Below are 15513 nucleotides of genomic sequence, written 5' to 3'. Positions count from 1 at the left end.
GCCTGCCGGCTCAGGGTCGAGGTTTAGCCTGGCCTCCGCCCACGAGAGGCCGGGTGTGATGATCGGAGACTCCAGATGCAGCCAGGTGCCCGTGGGATGCAGCATGGCCTTGGCTGAGAAGCACGGCCTGAGGACGGGCAGAGCGTGGAGACGGGGCGCCCCCCCAGGTGGGAGCCGCTGCGGGAGCGGCATGGGGGGCCAGGCCCACCCCAGCTTCCAGGCCGCGGCTGGGAATCTGTACTAAGGAGCCTACACCCACCAGGTACCTACACCTTTGGGAGAATGGAGGGGACACTGGTTCAATATGGCAAACGCCTGGCAGCAACCGAGGTGTCCAGCCACAGGGGAGCGGCCAGTGATGCCTGGTGCACCCACACCACAGATTGACAGTCACGACAAAGAACGGCACAGGCCTCTGCCCTTGACCATTTTTAAAAAGTTCCACGTGACCTTTGAAGTCTCATTACACAGCCAGATTCGACACTTTCCTGCAAAATTCCACATCAATGGCACGTCCTAGATGAGTCCCTCAACCCAAAGCCAAGCTCTGCTTTGGATTTAGGTATCTAAAGGAAAAATAAATAAATAAATAAAACGTGCCTGAAGTCGTGATTGTGCAGAGGGAACGCGTGGAGTCGGACTTTCCCTCGGTCTTCAGTCGTTTCTGATTTTCACTTCATTTTCAATCGGGTGGTCTTTGGCTTTTTACTGGCAGATCGTCCACCCCGATGGGGTACGAGGTGAGGTTCCGATATGTGTGTGCAATGAAAGGGATGATAGCAAGCCTGCATTTTGCAAGGTGGAGCGCGCTTTACACTTTTTTAAAGGACGTGATTCTGCCATCGGTTCCCTCCCCTGCCTCCGCACCCTCCTCTCTCTCTCGTGGCCGGAAACATCCTGGGGGACCTTGGCCGGCTCCCAGTTCCGCAGACGGGCTTCTCCGCCGCCCGCAGAGGTGAGCTGTTCATCTGCACGCTGTGGCTCAGCCTGGATCCTGATTTAGGGCAACATAAACCCTCCTCCAAATCGTGAAGAATAAATTAGTTTACTAATTTCGCCATTAAGAGTTTATCAACGCGGGCGCTCTTCCCAACGCGCCCTAATCAATCACCATTTCCCGTGTTTATCTCCTATCCGATTTTTACCACGGGGTTCTCCACACATCAATTTGCCTGATGTTCTTCCTACATATGTTTTAAATTACTTTATCATTGTATAAATTTCACAGCCATTAAAAGGCTCTAATACCAGAATGGGCTGACATGGTGTTAAAAATTGGATTCAATTCCACAGGGTAATAAATTGTGACCTAAATCCAATCTCTCATGGGTGACTGAAGGATACAATGAGAAATTATTGCTTTGTCATTTTTACACTAACACAAATATACCACGGCCACCGGGAACCGGCAGAGACAAGACAGCTGGCTGGCGGCTTTTCGCCCCAGCCAAGGGACCCACCTGGAAGGCCAGTCCTGGGGGGTGTGGCCAGCCCCTTCCAACGCCGGGTGAGTTTCCTGGCTGCACCTGGCAGCGGCTTCTGCAGGTGACCAAGAGTTTTCAAAGTGCGGGGCGCATGCTCCACCTGTGCATGAGAACGGGTGCTTGTCCAGAGACCTCCGCCCCCCGGCTCCTCTGGCTTTGGGGAAGGAGAGTGGGGATGAGGTGGGGGAGCTCCTGGGCAGGGTGTGCCTCTTCTGAGAACCGGGAGGAAGTGGCGTCCCCGTGGACGCCTAGGCCTGCTGCCACGTGATTTCGGAAAGAGGAGCGAGCACGCCGGTTCGCAGGTCTGGGCTAGGAGGAAGAGCCCGCTGGTCTTTGGGTTGGGGCGCTGGATGCCACCTTGGTCCCCAGGCCTCTGCACCCTGTCCTGCACCGGGAACAGGTCTCTTTCTTCCTCTCTCTGCAGAATCCCAGTGCCTCGCACACGCTGAGCAAACGCTCCGCGCCCCAGCCCCGGCCCAGGAAGCGAGAACTGAAGATGCTGTCTCAGAGTCGCCAACCTCTGTGTCTAGTCCAGGGCTAAGAAGTGGGCAGGGCAGGGCTGTGCCTGACTCCACATGACCCGTGGTCAGGGCCTAAGGTGGAAGGAGCACAGGAAAGAGGACAGGGCACCTGTCCCCAGTCCCAGTCTGCCACGGCCATGCCTGTCTTTGGGGCTGATTCTTGTTCTGTCTCCAGCAACCTCAGTTTGCTCCCATGAGATGCCTCAGCCCCTCTCCATGCTCAAAGTGAAGATGGTGATCACCAGAACCTTGGCTGGAAAGGGAGTCAGACCCTCCTGCTCACGCTCATGGCTCCTCTGGTGGTCTCCCTAGTTCCTCAAATGTCCCCCCTCTTCCTACCACAGGGCCTTGGCACTCGATGCTCTTGTGGCCTCTTCATGCATCTTCCTTGAGTACATGCCTTGAGTTCACGCTTCATCTCTTGGCTCAACTGTAAACCATGGCTACACGGCTCTGCAGAAGGCGCACAGAGACGTGGTTGCAATTTTATGTTCACTCGGTGGTTACATAGAAAAATCTCTGGTTCTGCTCCCGTGGATGACCCAAGAGCTTGCCAACCGTGGACCCTGGAGCACATGTCATCTCAAATCGCCTGTGACGTCCCTGGTGACAGAGCCCAGCCTGCCCGTGTCTCCATGTGCCACTCAGGCAAGGGTGCTGTGCTTGGGTGAACCCTGGCCAGGGGGAGGGGAGGTGGCAGGCATGGTGGGCAGACACCCAGGGCCACCCGCTGCGGCCCGGAGATGCCAGTCCTGCTGTCCAACAGCCCCTCCGTCCTCAGGGACAGGGAAGCCGAGGCCCCGGGCCCCTGCTGCAGACCATGCCCTGAGCCGCGGTCCACCGGCGTGGAGCTGGAAACGCGCTCCGGATGGCGGCTCCCCAGATGCCACCGCGGGCACCTGCCCAGGAGGGAATGGCGGACCCCCACCCTCCGGCTGCAGCTGCGCCTGCTCAGGAAGTGCTTCTCACAGGGCAGCTTCTGGAACTGCGCCCAGGCCCAGCAGGAAGTGCCCTTGCTCTCTTCCCCGGGGCCGGGGTTCTCCTCCTCTCTGCACCTTTCAGCCCGGCTCTGGCAGGTCGGGGGACACACACCCCAACGACAGCTCTGCAGCAGAATGCCAGTGGTCACGCAGCTGGTGGGACATCCCGGGGGGAGGCGGGGGCGGAGGAGGAGGCCCAGGACCCTCGGGAACACCCCCCGACCCTCGTGCCAACGAGCTTTCTCAAACCTCGAGGTGGCAGCTGGCTTCCTTTATGACCCCAAGACTGGGGGAGGGGACAGGCCCCGGTGTCTTGGAAGGAAAAGGCGCCTCGGACCTGGCCTGTTGGGCGCCTCGGACCTGGGTGGGCCACCGCTGCCCGGGGCAGGGTAGGGGTTCAATGCCGTCTGCCGAGAGGGCAGCCCCGCGTGGCCTCTGTGTCCAAAGGAAACCGACAAGCCCCGATGACCAAGTGACCGTCACCCCACCTGATGCCCTCCACTCCCTCTCACTTCCCTGGGGCCCTGGGGAGAAACTCCCCGGGATGTCCCCGTCCCTAGAACTGCCTTAAAGCCCAGTGAGGTCAGAGGCGGGCGGCTGGGTCATGAGGCAGGTCCGTCTTGCTCTCCGAGTCACCTCCAGACTGTTCCCCCGACGGCTCTTCCCACCAGGAGTGCGCAGGCCCAAGTCCCCATCGACCCGCCACGCCCACCCTCGCTCACACCTGGCTTATTATTATTATTATTATTTTAATATCAGCCATCCCGACGGGACGCCCTCGGCTCTCGCCCGTGGCTGCGTCTCAGGACCTGGACCACGGCGGCCGGCAAACCACGGCCTGCAGCTGCCTGTCTTGCTCGAAGGCTGGAGTTTGCATTTCTAAAGGAAAAGGATCCGAAGTCCAGTCGCCTCTCACAGCCAGTGGAAATGACGTGACAGCACGTTCCGGTGGCCGGGAGGAAGGACCCACCAAAGCAGGAGACCATGGGTCCTTGGGCTGCAGGTGGTTGGTGGCTGCTTACGCTGGGGCGGAGAGGTGAAGAGTTGGGACAGAGACCACGGGCTCCCGACTGGCCGTGGCCTTGAGCCCTTCCGGGCCGGCAGCTGGTGACCCATGAGAGGTCTGATTTTTTTTTTTTCTGGATTCAATGCAATCAGCCCCTCCCCCCTTCAAGGGCAACACTGAAGGATTCTGGGAGACCTGGGAGACAGCAGGGTCCCCAAATGACAGGTGGGAGACCGAAGTGCCCGCCCCAGGGCACTCTGTGTGGCCACTCCAACCCTGGTCCCCGCTTTCCCTCCACGCCAGCCTCCCAGCCACGCTGCCGACAAGCCGCTACTCGCGCCGTGTGGTTACTTCCCTGCCCTGGGGCACGGGCTTCGTCATCTGGCGGTGCCATCTGCCAGGCGGCCTCCAACCATCCCCATCCCAAACCCATTTATCAGAGCCTCGGGCCTTGGGCAAAGGCTGACGGGGCGGGGGCGGGGGAGGGGGCTGTGCTGTTCCTGCATCCGAAGCCCCTTCCGTCTGTCGAGCCACATCCCCGTCCTGGGTTCCCCGGTCACACCCGCGGCCTGGAAAACGCTCAGCTGACTGGCGGGCAGCGGTCCTTCGCCATCGCTCACTGTCACCACTTGCTCCCAAGCAGCAGCCCCCCACCCTCCCTGCCAGTCCCTGTGCCGGCCACGTCACTCTGAGCTCCCGAGGTCCAGGCTGCTGAACCACGGGACCGAAGCACCCCTGGTGGCCTTCACCAGCCCACCAGAGGGCGAGGAGGTGCAGGGGGGACCCGGGGAGCCAGGGGGCCACCGCAGGGACGACCCCACCTTTAGTGGTTCCAATATCACGAGGCGGGAGCAGTCTCCCTACGCGGCCGATGGTCCCAGGCGCTTCTTGTGGTCTTCACTGGGAAATCGGGGCACATCCCTCACCCAGGGCCACTGTGTCCCCTGTGGCCACGGCCTCTGGGGAAGGCCCTGAGGAAGCAGCACTTAGGCTGAGCCCGAGCAGCCACCAAGGTAGGTGGAGAGGGACGCAGGGTGATGTGCGGGGCCCAGCCGAAGAGCAGAGCCAGCGAGACGGGGCTGGGAATCGGGGGGCACCATCCGCAGCCCTTCTAGCACCCGCCTTGCCCGGGTGCCTTCCCTCCATGACCACGCGGACTCTGTCGCTCCTACGCGCCCACCGGGGCTCTCCAGCTCCGCGCTCACGGTGTGCCTATGTGCTCTTACGGTTTAGGTACGGGGTGCCCCCAAAATGTGTGTGACAACATGGGGACGTCGAGAGGGGCCATGATTGGGCTAGGAGACCTGTGGCCGCATCTGTGTGATGTCCCCTTCCAGGGAAACGGGCGGTGACTGAGGCAGGGAGGTGTGGCCAGAGGAGCGGGTCCCTGGGGGCATGATCTTCGGGTCATATTCTGTCCCTGGTGAGGGGGGCTCTCTCTCTGCTGCCCGGTGGCCGGGTCCTGAGCTGCTTTCCTCCGCCACGATGTCGGGCCTCACCTCGGGCTCAGGGCATGGAGCCGGCCATCTAGGCACGGAGACCCCCGAAACCCCGAGCCCCAAATGGAGTTCTCCTCCTCTCAAATCGTTCCTGCCAGGTCATTGTTCACAGTGGACTAAAGCAGATGCCCTCTGCCATTCCCGCCAGCGCCCTGAGAAGAGAGGGCAGCCGATCTGTGCCCACAGGGGAGGAGACGGGGCACCGGGAGGTCGGGGCTGCAACGCGAGAAGCTGGCATCAGGCAGAACCAGGATCCCCACCCGAGTGGTCATTTCCACTCTTTGGGTGGAAAGGCCTTTCCCCAGTTCACGCTGTCGTTGGCTTCAATCTAACATGGTGACGTTTCCAAAAAAAACACAGGGAGGCCCAGGCAGAGTGACCGGAGGCCACAGGGTCGTTCTGGACATGGAGAAGGGACAGGCGGTCCAGGGGATCGTGTGTGAGCGCGCACAGTGGGCCTGCAGTGAGCTCAGGGTCCCTGGGGTGACTAGGTGGCTCCTGAGAGATTCTGTGAGGCCACCCCCGTGCTGACAGGACAGAGCCCCCCTGCGCGGTCGCTGGCGGGCGGCCTGGGGACCCCCTAACCTAATGGAACGACACTGTGGCTTCCTTTCCCCTCCTTCCAATTGCCTTCTCCAGGAGGCAGAGTGAGGGAGGCCAGGTCCCAGCACAGAGGAAGGACCCCCGGGCTCCTGGACGCCACCCTGGGCCTCGGCAAAAGGCGTGGGGACCGACGGCGGGTGGCAGGAGCCCTTTGCAACAGTCAACACGGAGAGAACCCATTTCCCGTCCCGATGGGTCGCCTCCTCCGCGGGCCGGATCTGGAGGTTGTCAAGTGAAGTGACAGGACAGCGCGTCCCCCTGCGTGGGGCGCATCGGTGCTGGACACCGCCTCAGAGACTCCACTTCCCGCCGCTCCGTCTGCATTTCCTCACTGACGGGAAACGGGAGGACCACGGGGCTGGAGCCCAATCCCCCCTGAGCAGAGGGGATTCCGGGCGTCCCGGTTTCCAGGAAGGGAACGCCATATCCCTCTGTGGGGTGTAATTACATCTTCGCTTTCTGCAGAAGAATGGTTTATGGCTTAAACGCTATTAATTGTAAGCCGTTTTGTTCCGCGGGAAGTTGTTCATTGATAACTACCCAATTAGGGTTATTTTGCAATTAGTCTATTCACAGTGAATTTATTGCAAGAGGCGGAGGCCTCCGTGGAGCAGGCTGAAGTGTGGCCGGGGCTGGGTGGGAGACGGTGCTTCGACGCCCATCTTCGTAACCAGCTCAGCCGCCCCAGGAGGGCAGGCCACCTTGGCCCAGGCGGTACAGGCCTTAGGACAAGACCCAGGCAAATCCACCCTGCAGAGCCGCACCAGAGGTGTCCCAGCATGACCAGGAGAACCGTAGGAACCCCTAGCTCACGGTGACGCCGTATTTATTTATTTAGGGACAGTTGCGGAGCAGGTCTTACGGCAGATGTGTGTGCGACGCCCAGTCCTGGCTGACCCGGCAAAGCTCTTAACTGTGTGTTCAGCCCTCACAGACCCTCTGAGATAGGCGTGCTCACGTTCCCCTCCACTTAACAGATGGAGGCCACAAGGCACAGAGAGGTCCAGCGGGTTGCCCAAGGTCCCACAGCTTGTGAAGGGGCGATCTGGAGTTTGAATCCAGGAAGTCCAGCTTCACAGCCAGGCTCGTAACCACTGGCAACATCCCTCCCCCGCCCCATACCCCCCAGCAGTGCCCTCCCATCTCCTTTGTGAATATACCGAGGACAGAAGGGCACAGGGCCAGGTTTATGGGATGCCGGCTCCGTCACCTGAGTTCCAACACCTGCTCTGCCACCTACCAGCCACGTGCCTCTGGCCAAGTCCCAAACCCCTTGGAGTCTCCATTTCCTCACTGGCAAAATGGGTTCGCCATAGACTTACCTTGTGGGGCTAGAGCGCGGGTGCTGGGAGAGGCCAGCACAAACGCTTCCTAGCTCAGGAGGCTGCCATGAACGATTTTTCAACTCAACACGGGAGCAAAAGCCGACCGTACAGCCACGCGGTTTTGCAGCTTCAGAGCTTATTCAATAAATCACACGAGAGCGTCAACACTTTATCACCGAGCGGGCTTCCTGTTAGATGGCTCTGCCCGGCGGCAGCTGACCCGAGTCTTCTGCACACTGCAGGCTGGCTGCGCTAAGCCATGGTGTCTGGCAGGCGAGCGCCTTAAATGCATTTCCAACTCGCGACGGATCCACGGTGGTGTGACCCCATCGTAAACGGAGGAGCATTTACAGAACTGGAAACCGACACAGGAGTGAGCCAACCGGGGCCCGCCGGCCCACCTGGCCCTCGCCTACGTTTGCAAGTTCAGTTTCGTCAGAACGTAACCCGGTGCGTTTGTGTTTGTATTTTTGCGACTGCAGCAAGTTCAGTATTTGTGACAGAGACTGTAGGACCCTCCGAATCCCTACGATCTGGCCATGTGCAGAACAAGCACGCCTGGTATACAGTAGGAGCCCTGCATTAGTCTCCTGGGTGGGCCTTCAACCCAGGCTTTCTCTGCCAGGCGACAGGTTAACAAAAGATTCTGGAAACGTCAGCCTCCGCCCAGTGATTCCTATATCCCAGTGCCAAGTGCAGTCGGGAGTACAGACGGAGCCACCTGGAGACACAGCCCGGGGGGAGGCTGTGAGGGACAAAGGAAGACTCTCCCTTTAAATCTCTCTTTTGAAAAGAAATTTCCGCAGAGCTACACTTTCCCTGCAAAAAGCTCAAGAGCAGAGATGAGCTCGGTTGCAACGTTCAGGCGGCCCGACTGCCGGCCGCAGCGTCTCACAGAGGCCGCGTGAAGGGTCCTGTCCCCCCAGCCCTCGGTCTACGCCCGGAGCTCGCGTGGCCGCCGCCTGTCAGATCCAACTCCCACATTGTGACTAGTGAATACAGAGGCCCGTCCCCTTGTCCCTGGGGACTTGTGGGGTTGGTTCTGGGCACTGCCAGCCAGGCTTCCAGATGCTCATGTCCCTGGTATAAAATGCTGTGGTCGGGGCTGGGGCTGTGGCTCGGGGGCAGAGCGCTTGCCTAGCACGTGTGAGGCCCTGGGTTCCGTCCTCAGCACCACATACAAATAAATGAACAAACTAAAGGTCCATCAACATCTAAAATAAAATACAATGCCGTGGTCTCCATAACCTCTGCCCGTCAGGCCAACTCCGGATCACTTGGAGGAGCTGATAGGAGGTGAATGCTAGCGAAACAGCTGCTGTCCAGGTGGACCTGGGAGCCGTCGCAAGGGGGGAAGGCCGTGCTGAGTGCGGGTGGACTTTTTGGAATAGTTTCCATCTGCAGTGAGTTGGCTCCAGCTGTGCAGAGCCTGTGGGGACTAAGGGTCAGCTGCACTTGACATGAGCGCGCTCCTACCCACGGGGTGACCTTGGATACGTCTCTTCCCCTGTGGAGGCCCTGACCAGAGAGGAGCGAGGCCCCGCGCGTTGGCCGGCGGCCGAGCTTGGCCTGAATCCACGCCCTTCACCTCAAACGCGGCCTCCTCGGCTCTCAATGGCGCCGACTCTCTGTACAAAAATTCCTTTTGGATGCCGTCTGTCCTCCCCAGGGACAAAACCACCAGGAAAATAGTTACAAAGTGGCCCAAGGGACAATAAAATGTAAGCAGGTTCCCAGGGGCCACCTCACAGTGCACCGGTGAAGGGGACGGCAGCCTGGGCATGCGGGGACGGCAGTGACCACAGTCCTACCCCTCAGCCAGGTGGAGGGGCGTGAGGTCCTCCCCGCTCTGGGGCCAGTTAGGACTTTTCTGCTCATAGAGAGAGAAAGGAAGGAAGGAGGGGACCTCAGAAAGTGACGCTTCATCCAGTCCAGCTCACCTGGGCCTCGGGTGACTCCGTGTGACCTCTCAGAAGGCCGCTGACAAGTTGTGGGGCCTTCTAAGATTTTACGTCTCTTGTCTGGGAAAAAAAATTAGGCTCCCGGCCTCAGAGCTGACCCCACGGGGGGGGGGGGTGGGACTCAGTGGCCCATGGGATGAGGCTCAGCCAGTGCCTGCAGCTGCAGAGGCTGCGCCCACCCGTGGGCCCCGGGGAAGGCACCGGTCATGGCCAAGATGCCCACGTCCAAGACGCCCACATCCCAGCCATGGTTCTAGCTGCAGAGAAGCAGGTGCGGTCTCACCTGTGCGAGATGCTCCCCATACCCAGGGCCCCTCCACTCTCTGCCCGTGACTCCTCTATTGGCCTCTGAGCCGGCCCTGCGTCTTGGCAGGAGACCTGACTTATCCCTGGGTCACGGGCACCTGGAAGAGCGTCCCGCACCGGGGAGGAGGGAGGGAGGAAAGAAAGCGAAGAGAGAGAGAAGAGGAAACAGGAAGCAAGGAAGGAAGGGGCTGTGGGGCCAGGGGGACGGGAAGGCTGTCCCCACAGAGTTCCCGGGGTCGACGCCACCAACCAGAAATCTTCCAGATCACGCTCAGTGACCCTCAAGTCCAGGCCAACCCCCCATCCCAGTCCTCTGCACGCAGCCCCCTGCTGCTCCCCTGGGCCCCAGTGTCACTGTGATTCGGCCCTTTGTCACCTAGGTACTGGGGTAGAGCACCAGCAACAGGCGATGGACTCTTACAAGGGACTTCAGCATCCCCAAAGTCCCTGCGTTCCCACCCGTGGGGTGTGAGCAGAGCCCAGCGGGACTTACCCTCCAGGGGGCAGAGCCGCGTCACCCTCTCGGGCATCAGCAGCCCCAGCTTGTGCTGGCAGTAGGTCTCCCCGATCTCCTGGCGGCAGTGCCTGGACTTGGAGCGGGACAGGGCCGAGATGGCCTCCTTGCCCGAGATGTCGCACCTGGGGGGCCGGTCGTCCTTGGTCTCCCGGGAGCTGCCTCCGCCCCTCCTGGCGTGGGGGGGCCTGGGGGGGTCCTTCCCTCGGCTGCTGTTGGCCACAGCGCTCTCCTGGGGAGGCAGGGCCTCCTTGGGGCCTTTCCCCAGGAAGGGACGTCCCTGCCCCTGTCCCTTCTCCTGGGGCTCCAGCTTCCTCTGCAAACGCTCCTTCTGCCGACCCGGGGGCTTCTTGGCCGACTCGGGCTGGTGCTTCCGCTGCTGGGTCCTGGGCGCGAAGTTGCTGTTGTCCACGTTCTCAAAGTCCTTGGGCACCGAGTTCTCGTTGTTGCTATCGGTCCGCACTTTCTCTTTGGGCCGGTGAGAGAAGTAACCATCCTGCAGGAGACAGAGAAGAGAGACTTTATCTGTGCTCAGGGGGCTGGTCTCCGTGGAACCCCCCCTCCACCACCACCCCGGGGCGTGCAGCTGCGGAAGTCTGAGCCGGAGCGTCCGGTCCCACCTCTGCTCTGACTGTGATTCTCAAGGCCTCAAGTCGGTTTCTCCCTTTCTTTGTACCGTGTCTGTCACTGGGTAACAGATATTTGACTGCACCTTCCTGTTGAGACTCCAGAAAGTGCTATGATGGTTTCTGGGAAGGTTATCATATGTTATAATTCTAGAACATAGAATCCTGTTTATATATTATATAAACATGATATATTATGTTTATAACATAATGATGTTGTAAAAGGAGAAAATATCGGCAGGATCTTGGACGCCTGTACCTGTGCCCTTCAGAGAGGTCGAGACCTGAGCCCCTGTGAATTCTGTAGGAGAGACCTTTAGCTCTCGATGCTGGCAAGTGGAACAGGGCGAATGGAGCCACCGGGGGGTCGAGAGAAAGGCCAGAAATCAGTGGAGACCACGGGTGCCTTGGATCTTTCCAGAAAGGTGGTGCTAGAGTCCCTGCTCCTCTGTGGGTAGGTACGTGGGTCCTAGTGATTCTGAGTTTAGATCAAATGGTAAGAATCCTTCTTGAAACACGGTGCTTCTGGGTAGAGGCCATTCCCAGAGGCTAACCCCAAAAGCATTCACGGTCCCAAAGCCCACCCCTAGGGGCACCTCCAAAGGCACCCAGAGCACTCGCGGGCTCCCTCGGCCTGTCCTGTTGCTACAGAGGCGCACTGGTGATAAGTAGCACCCATATTCTTTTGTTTTGTTTTGTGTGTGCTTTATTCTTTTTTTTTTTTTTTTTTTTTTAGGGAGAGTAAAAATGTCCTAAAATTCTAGTTCCCTAGGAAGAGTGGCAGGCGAGGGAAGGGCAGTGGCCATTTCCCGAGTGGTGGACAGGGCAGCCCATGCTCCGCTCGGCTCTCCCTCCAGCAGGTCAGCACCCTGCACCCCGTGGCCCAAATCTGGCCCGCCACCTGTTTTTGTAAATAAAGTTTTATTGAAACGCAGCAGCGACACCTGTTCATCTGAGCACTGCCCGGGGCCGCCTTCACGGTACCCTACAGACTAGGCGGTTGCCATGGAAACCGTGAACCCTTCCCTGGGGCCCTCTAAGGAAGAGTCTGTGGTCCTCGCTCTGCAGGAGCCGAGTGTGAAGGCCTCCTGTCCTCTGCAGGGGGGTAGATGCCCTGTCCTCCTTGTCCTTGTTGGCTCAGCTGTGGCCTGGAGAAATAGCCATGCATGGGGCTGCCCCCTCCAGCTCTGCCCCCTCCTTGGCATGGAGCCCCTGTCCACTCAGGGGAGGTGGAAGGAGGACAGCCCACCCCAAGATGGCCACGGCGCACATCGGGTGGTGACGCTGGGTCCCCGCAGGACAGACCCAGACCCCCAGCTCCCGCCGGCCAAGGAGACCGATGCCGTGGTCCCCTCCCCTCGGCACCGCAGCCTGACCCTGCTGTCAGTCTGCTGTGGACACGAGACCCTCGGACAGCCATCCGGAGGCCGGCCAGCGACCTGCTGTGCTGTGTTCATGAGGGACAGAGCCCAGAAGCTGGGGACACCGAGTGCCAGAGTCAGAGGCAGCAGGAGCTGGGGTCCGGGGCAGGAAGAAGGAAGGAGACCGGCTGGTCACCCAGGACCCCCTGAGACGCCAGACGCAGAGGTGCCCAGGTCCCTTGCATACGATGGCATCATATTTGCAAACACCCTACCTGCGTCCTCCCATCCCGTGTTCTTCCCATCGTCTCTCGATGACTTCAATCACCCGATACAGTAATTTGGAAAATGGGAAGAGTCGTTGAGGGAACCGTGACACAGGAGCCGTGCTCAGTACAGATGCACTTTCTTTTCCCCCTGAATCTTTTCACTCTGCCGTCGGCTGAACCCACAGCGGCGGAGGCGGAAGGACGGAGGCTGAGGGCTGCGGCACACGGGGACCTGTGGCTCAGGACCTTGTGGTGGTGGCCTCTCTTTCCGTCCCACAGGGACTTGCCAGGCCTCCGGCAGGTGCTCCCAGAGCTCTGGGTTCCTGGTCCCTAAACGCACGGGCTGTACTGATGGCTCTTCTCTGTCCAGAGCCCCTCAGACGCGTTTTCTGAGCACAGTGCGACCCAGGCACCACGGTAGGTGACTCACAGCTGGACACTGCCAAGACAAGTGGCCGGGGCTGGGGGCCAGCTCCACCCCACAGCATTGCCACCAGCTCTCATGGTTAGGATCTTAAATGCCCCCCAAAGGCCCCAAGAAGGTTTTCAGGGTCACAAGGAGGATGTGGGACCTAGTGGAAGTTAGATATTGGGAGCACGTACCCTCGAAGGGACATGAGACACCAGTCCCCTCCTCTCTCACTTTTTGACCGTCACGAGATTGTCAAGTGTCTTCCACCACAGGCTCCCACCATGATGTACTGTCTCCCCACAGGGCCACATGCAATGGGCCAAGCCACCACGGACTGAAACCTCTGAAACTGTGAGCCAGAGGAAACCTTTCCTCCTTTAAGCTGTTTATCTCAGGTATTTTGTTACAGCAATGAAAGCTGACCAAGACATTGGCCATATTCCTGCTGGTGAAGGTCCTGCATCCCTGAGGGTGGCCAGCATAGAGCAGATTCTACCAACCCCCAGTGGGCAGATGGAACCTCTTCTGCTTAAGGTCACTGAGATTTGGGGATCTCTGTTACTACAGCATGGTCTAGCTCATCCTAACTAATGTAGGAGCCCACTTGGTCACCCTTCCTCCCAGCTCTTCTCAAACACAGGAACCAAGTTTGTTTTCATTTTCTCTTTCTTGTTTTGACTCCAACAGAGAGAAAATTAGTTTGATGGGTCCAACCCTAACAACATGAATTTTAATTCTGTCTTAAAAAGCCCAGTTTTGGAAGTTCACAAGAAGGCTGGGAATAAGCCAGAGAAACCCGAGTCCTTATAGACAGCAACAGTTTTATTCTGGGACTCTTCTGTTAATAGAGGCTCACCAAGTTTGGTGCCCCGAGTGGAAAATCCCCACAAACCCCCATAAACCCTCACAACCACCCCCATAAACCTCCATAAACCGCCTATTTCAAAAGCTCATGTTTTGTGCACTTTCTGGCAGAGTTTCAACAAGCAAAAGTAGACCAGGGAGACATGATCCCTGCTCCCCGTCCGCCCAGACCAACAAAGCTAATCTGACAATCTGTGAAGCCGATTCCTCCAGCTAATTTGCACTACCAGGAACCGGTGCCACCACCCAGTGTGACATGGCCCCGGATTCACCTCACCATCTAACTCGGGAGAGCCAACCGCATCGGGGACGGTGGCCTCGGGCTGGCCCTGTGGCCTGCGCCTGCCTCCGACGCTGCTCGGCTGCCCACGGAAATGCAAAGGCTCATGGGCAAGAGGGAGGGAAGATGCTCTGTCCTGTGGGATGAAGAGCTCACAGATATCAGCTTCTTCCAGAAAAGTCCACAAGAGGCACGGTCAGGGAGAGCCGGGCAGGATCCCAAGGTGTGGGTCTCCATCACCCTGATCCTCGCTGTTCTCCATAGTGACCAGAGGGTCCTCCCTCACCTTCCCCTACCTGCTTTTTCTAGAATTTTCTTTATTGTGAGATCAAAATTTTAGTAAACCATGGCGTTCGCTGCATTGACGAGACGCCCTGCCACCCCGTTTTCAGTGTAGAACGCAGAACCGTTGACCATGGGGAGGAGGCTGGGGGGCAGCTTGCATGACTGAGACTTCAGGCCCCCCCCCACCCGGTGAGCAACTGCCAAACTCCTCGCCCAGCCCTGGGCCCCGCCTGTCCGCTCTGACTCTGTGGTCGGCACGCTGCGTACGTAGTCCACGTCGTGGAGCCCGCGTTACCCCACTGTCCCCTCTCCTGTGGCATGAGGTCCTCAGGCTCACCCATGAGGCTGCACGCTACAGGCTTCCTTCCTCCGTGAGCGAGAACCGCTCCACGGTACGTCCTCGCCACCTTTTCTGCATCCAGTGTCCATCACGGGGCCTGAGAGATCCCCCCAGTTCCTCCTGTGATCACGCAGGGGCCGGCAGGGCTCACTCTTCTTTCCCTGGGTTCCCCAAGTCCACAGAGCCAGGCTCAGGTCCCCTTCTCTGTGCAAAACCTTGGAAGGTCCCAGGCAGATGCCCCTGGAGAGAACTGCCATCATGTCCACGTGCCCCCCCTGCCCTGGATCCCCAGGGCATGGGTGCTGGTCCTCTGGGACACTGGTTGATGCAGCGGGTACCAGTCCTGATTAAGAGGACGGAGCTGAGGCACAGATGTGAAGCACCCGAGGTCCCGCTGCTCCTCGGGAAGCGACTCCGTTTCTCACCTGGAACATGGGGCCAGTCATAATATTGACCTCAGAGGTCACTGGGTGAGGCTGCATGTATGCAAAGCTTCTGGAACATTCCTGTCACTCCAACAGGAGGAAGGATGAGCAGTAAACTCCAGGCGGGTACCCACCAGTCCCCGCTGGGTCTCGGCTCCTCCACCCGGAGGGCAGACCCGTCATGACTCCTCCATCACCATCGCCGGCCACGTCGCCGTCCTCCACCAATCCCGCTCTCTCACCTTGGGTGAGGTATGCACATGCAACCCTTTGACTTGCTTTATTCTAATGCACTTATTACAATGATTGCACATTTGAATGTTTGCGTGCGAGCTCCCAAGCTCTAATGACTCTGCCTCGCCTCGGAGCCGCGGCTAGAATCCATTTTTATTCCGGAGGAATAATTAAATGCAATAATGTCCTCCGTTGCTGTTCAACCTTGGGCATGTGCA

At 59.1% G+C, this 15513-nt stretch overlaps 2 protein-coding genes across 28 annotated transcripts in view; both read right to left on the bottom strand.

The window, feature by feature from the left end:
• The window catches only part of Rbfox1 (RNA binding fox-1 homolog 1), a 2023047-nt gene that overhangs the window by 1271556 nt on the left and 735978 nt on the right, over positions 1 to 15513 (bottom strand). The gene's annotated exons all lie outside the window — the stretch shown is intronic.
• Positions 9952 to 15513, bottom strand: part of LOC144367585 (xylosyltransferase 1-like) — a 118155-nt gene continuing 112593 nt past the window's right edge. The window contains exon 3 of the mRNA XM_078024578.1: positions 9952 to 10695. Within this exon, the coding sequence (XP_077880704.1) occupies positions 9967 to 10695 (729 nt within the window). The 3' untranslated portion in view covers positions 9952 to 9966. The remainder of the gene's footprint in view (positions 10696 to 15513) is intronic.

Source organism: Ictidomys tridecemlineatus, chromosome 10, assembly GCF_052094955.1.
Source record: "Ictidomys tridecemlineatus isolate mIctTri1 chromosome 10, mIctTri1.hap1, whole genome shotgun sequence".
Lineage (NCBI taxonomy): Eukaryota > Metazoa > Chordata > Mammalia > Rodentia > Sciuridae > Ictidomys > Ictidomys tridecemlineatus.
This window is presented reverse-complemented; position numbering and strand designations above follow the sequence as displayed.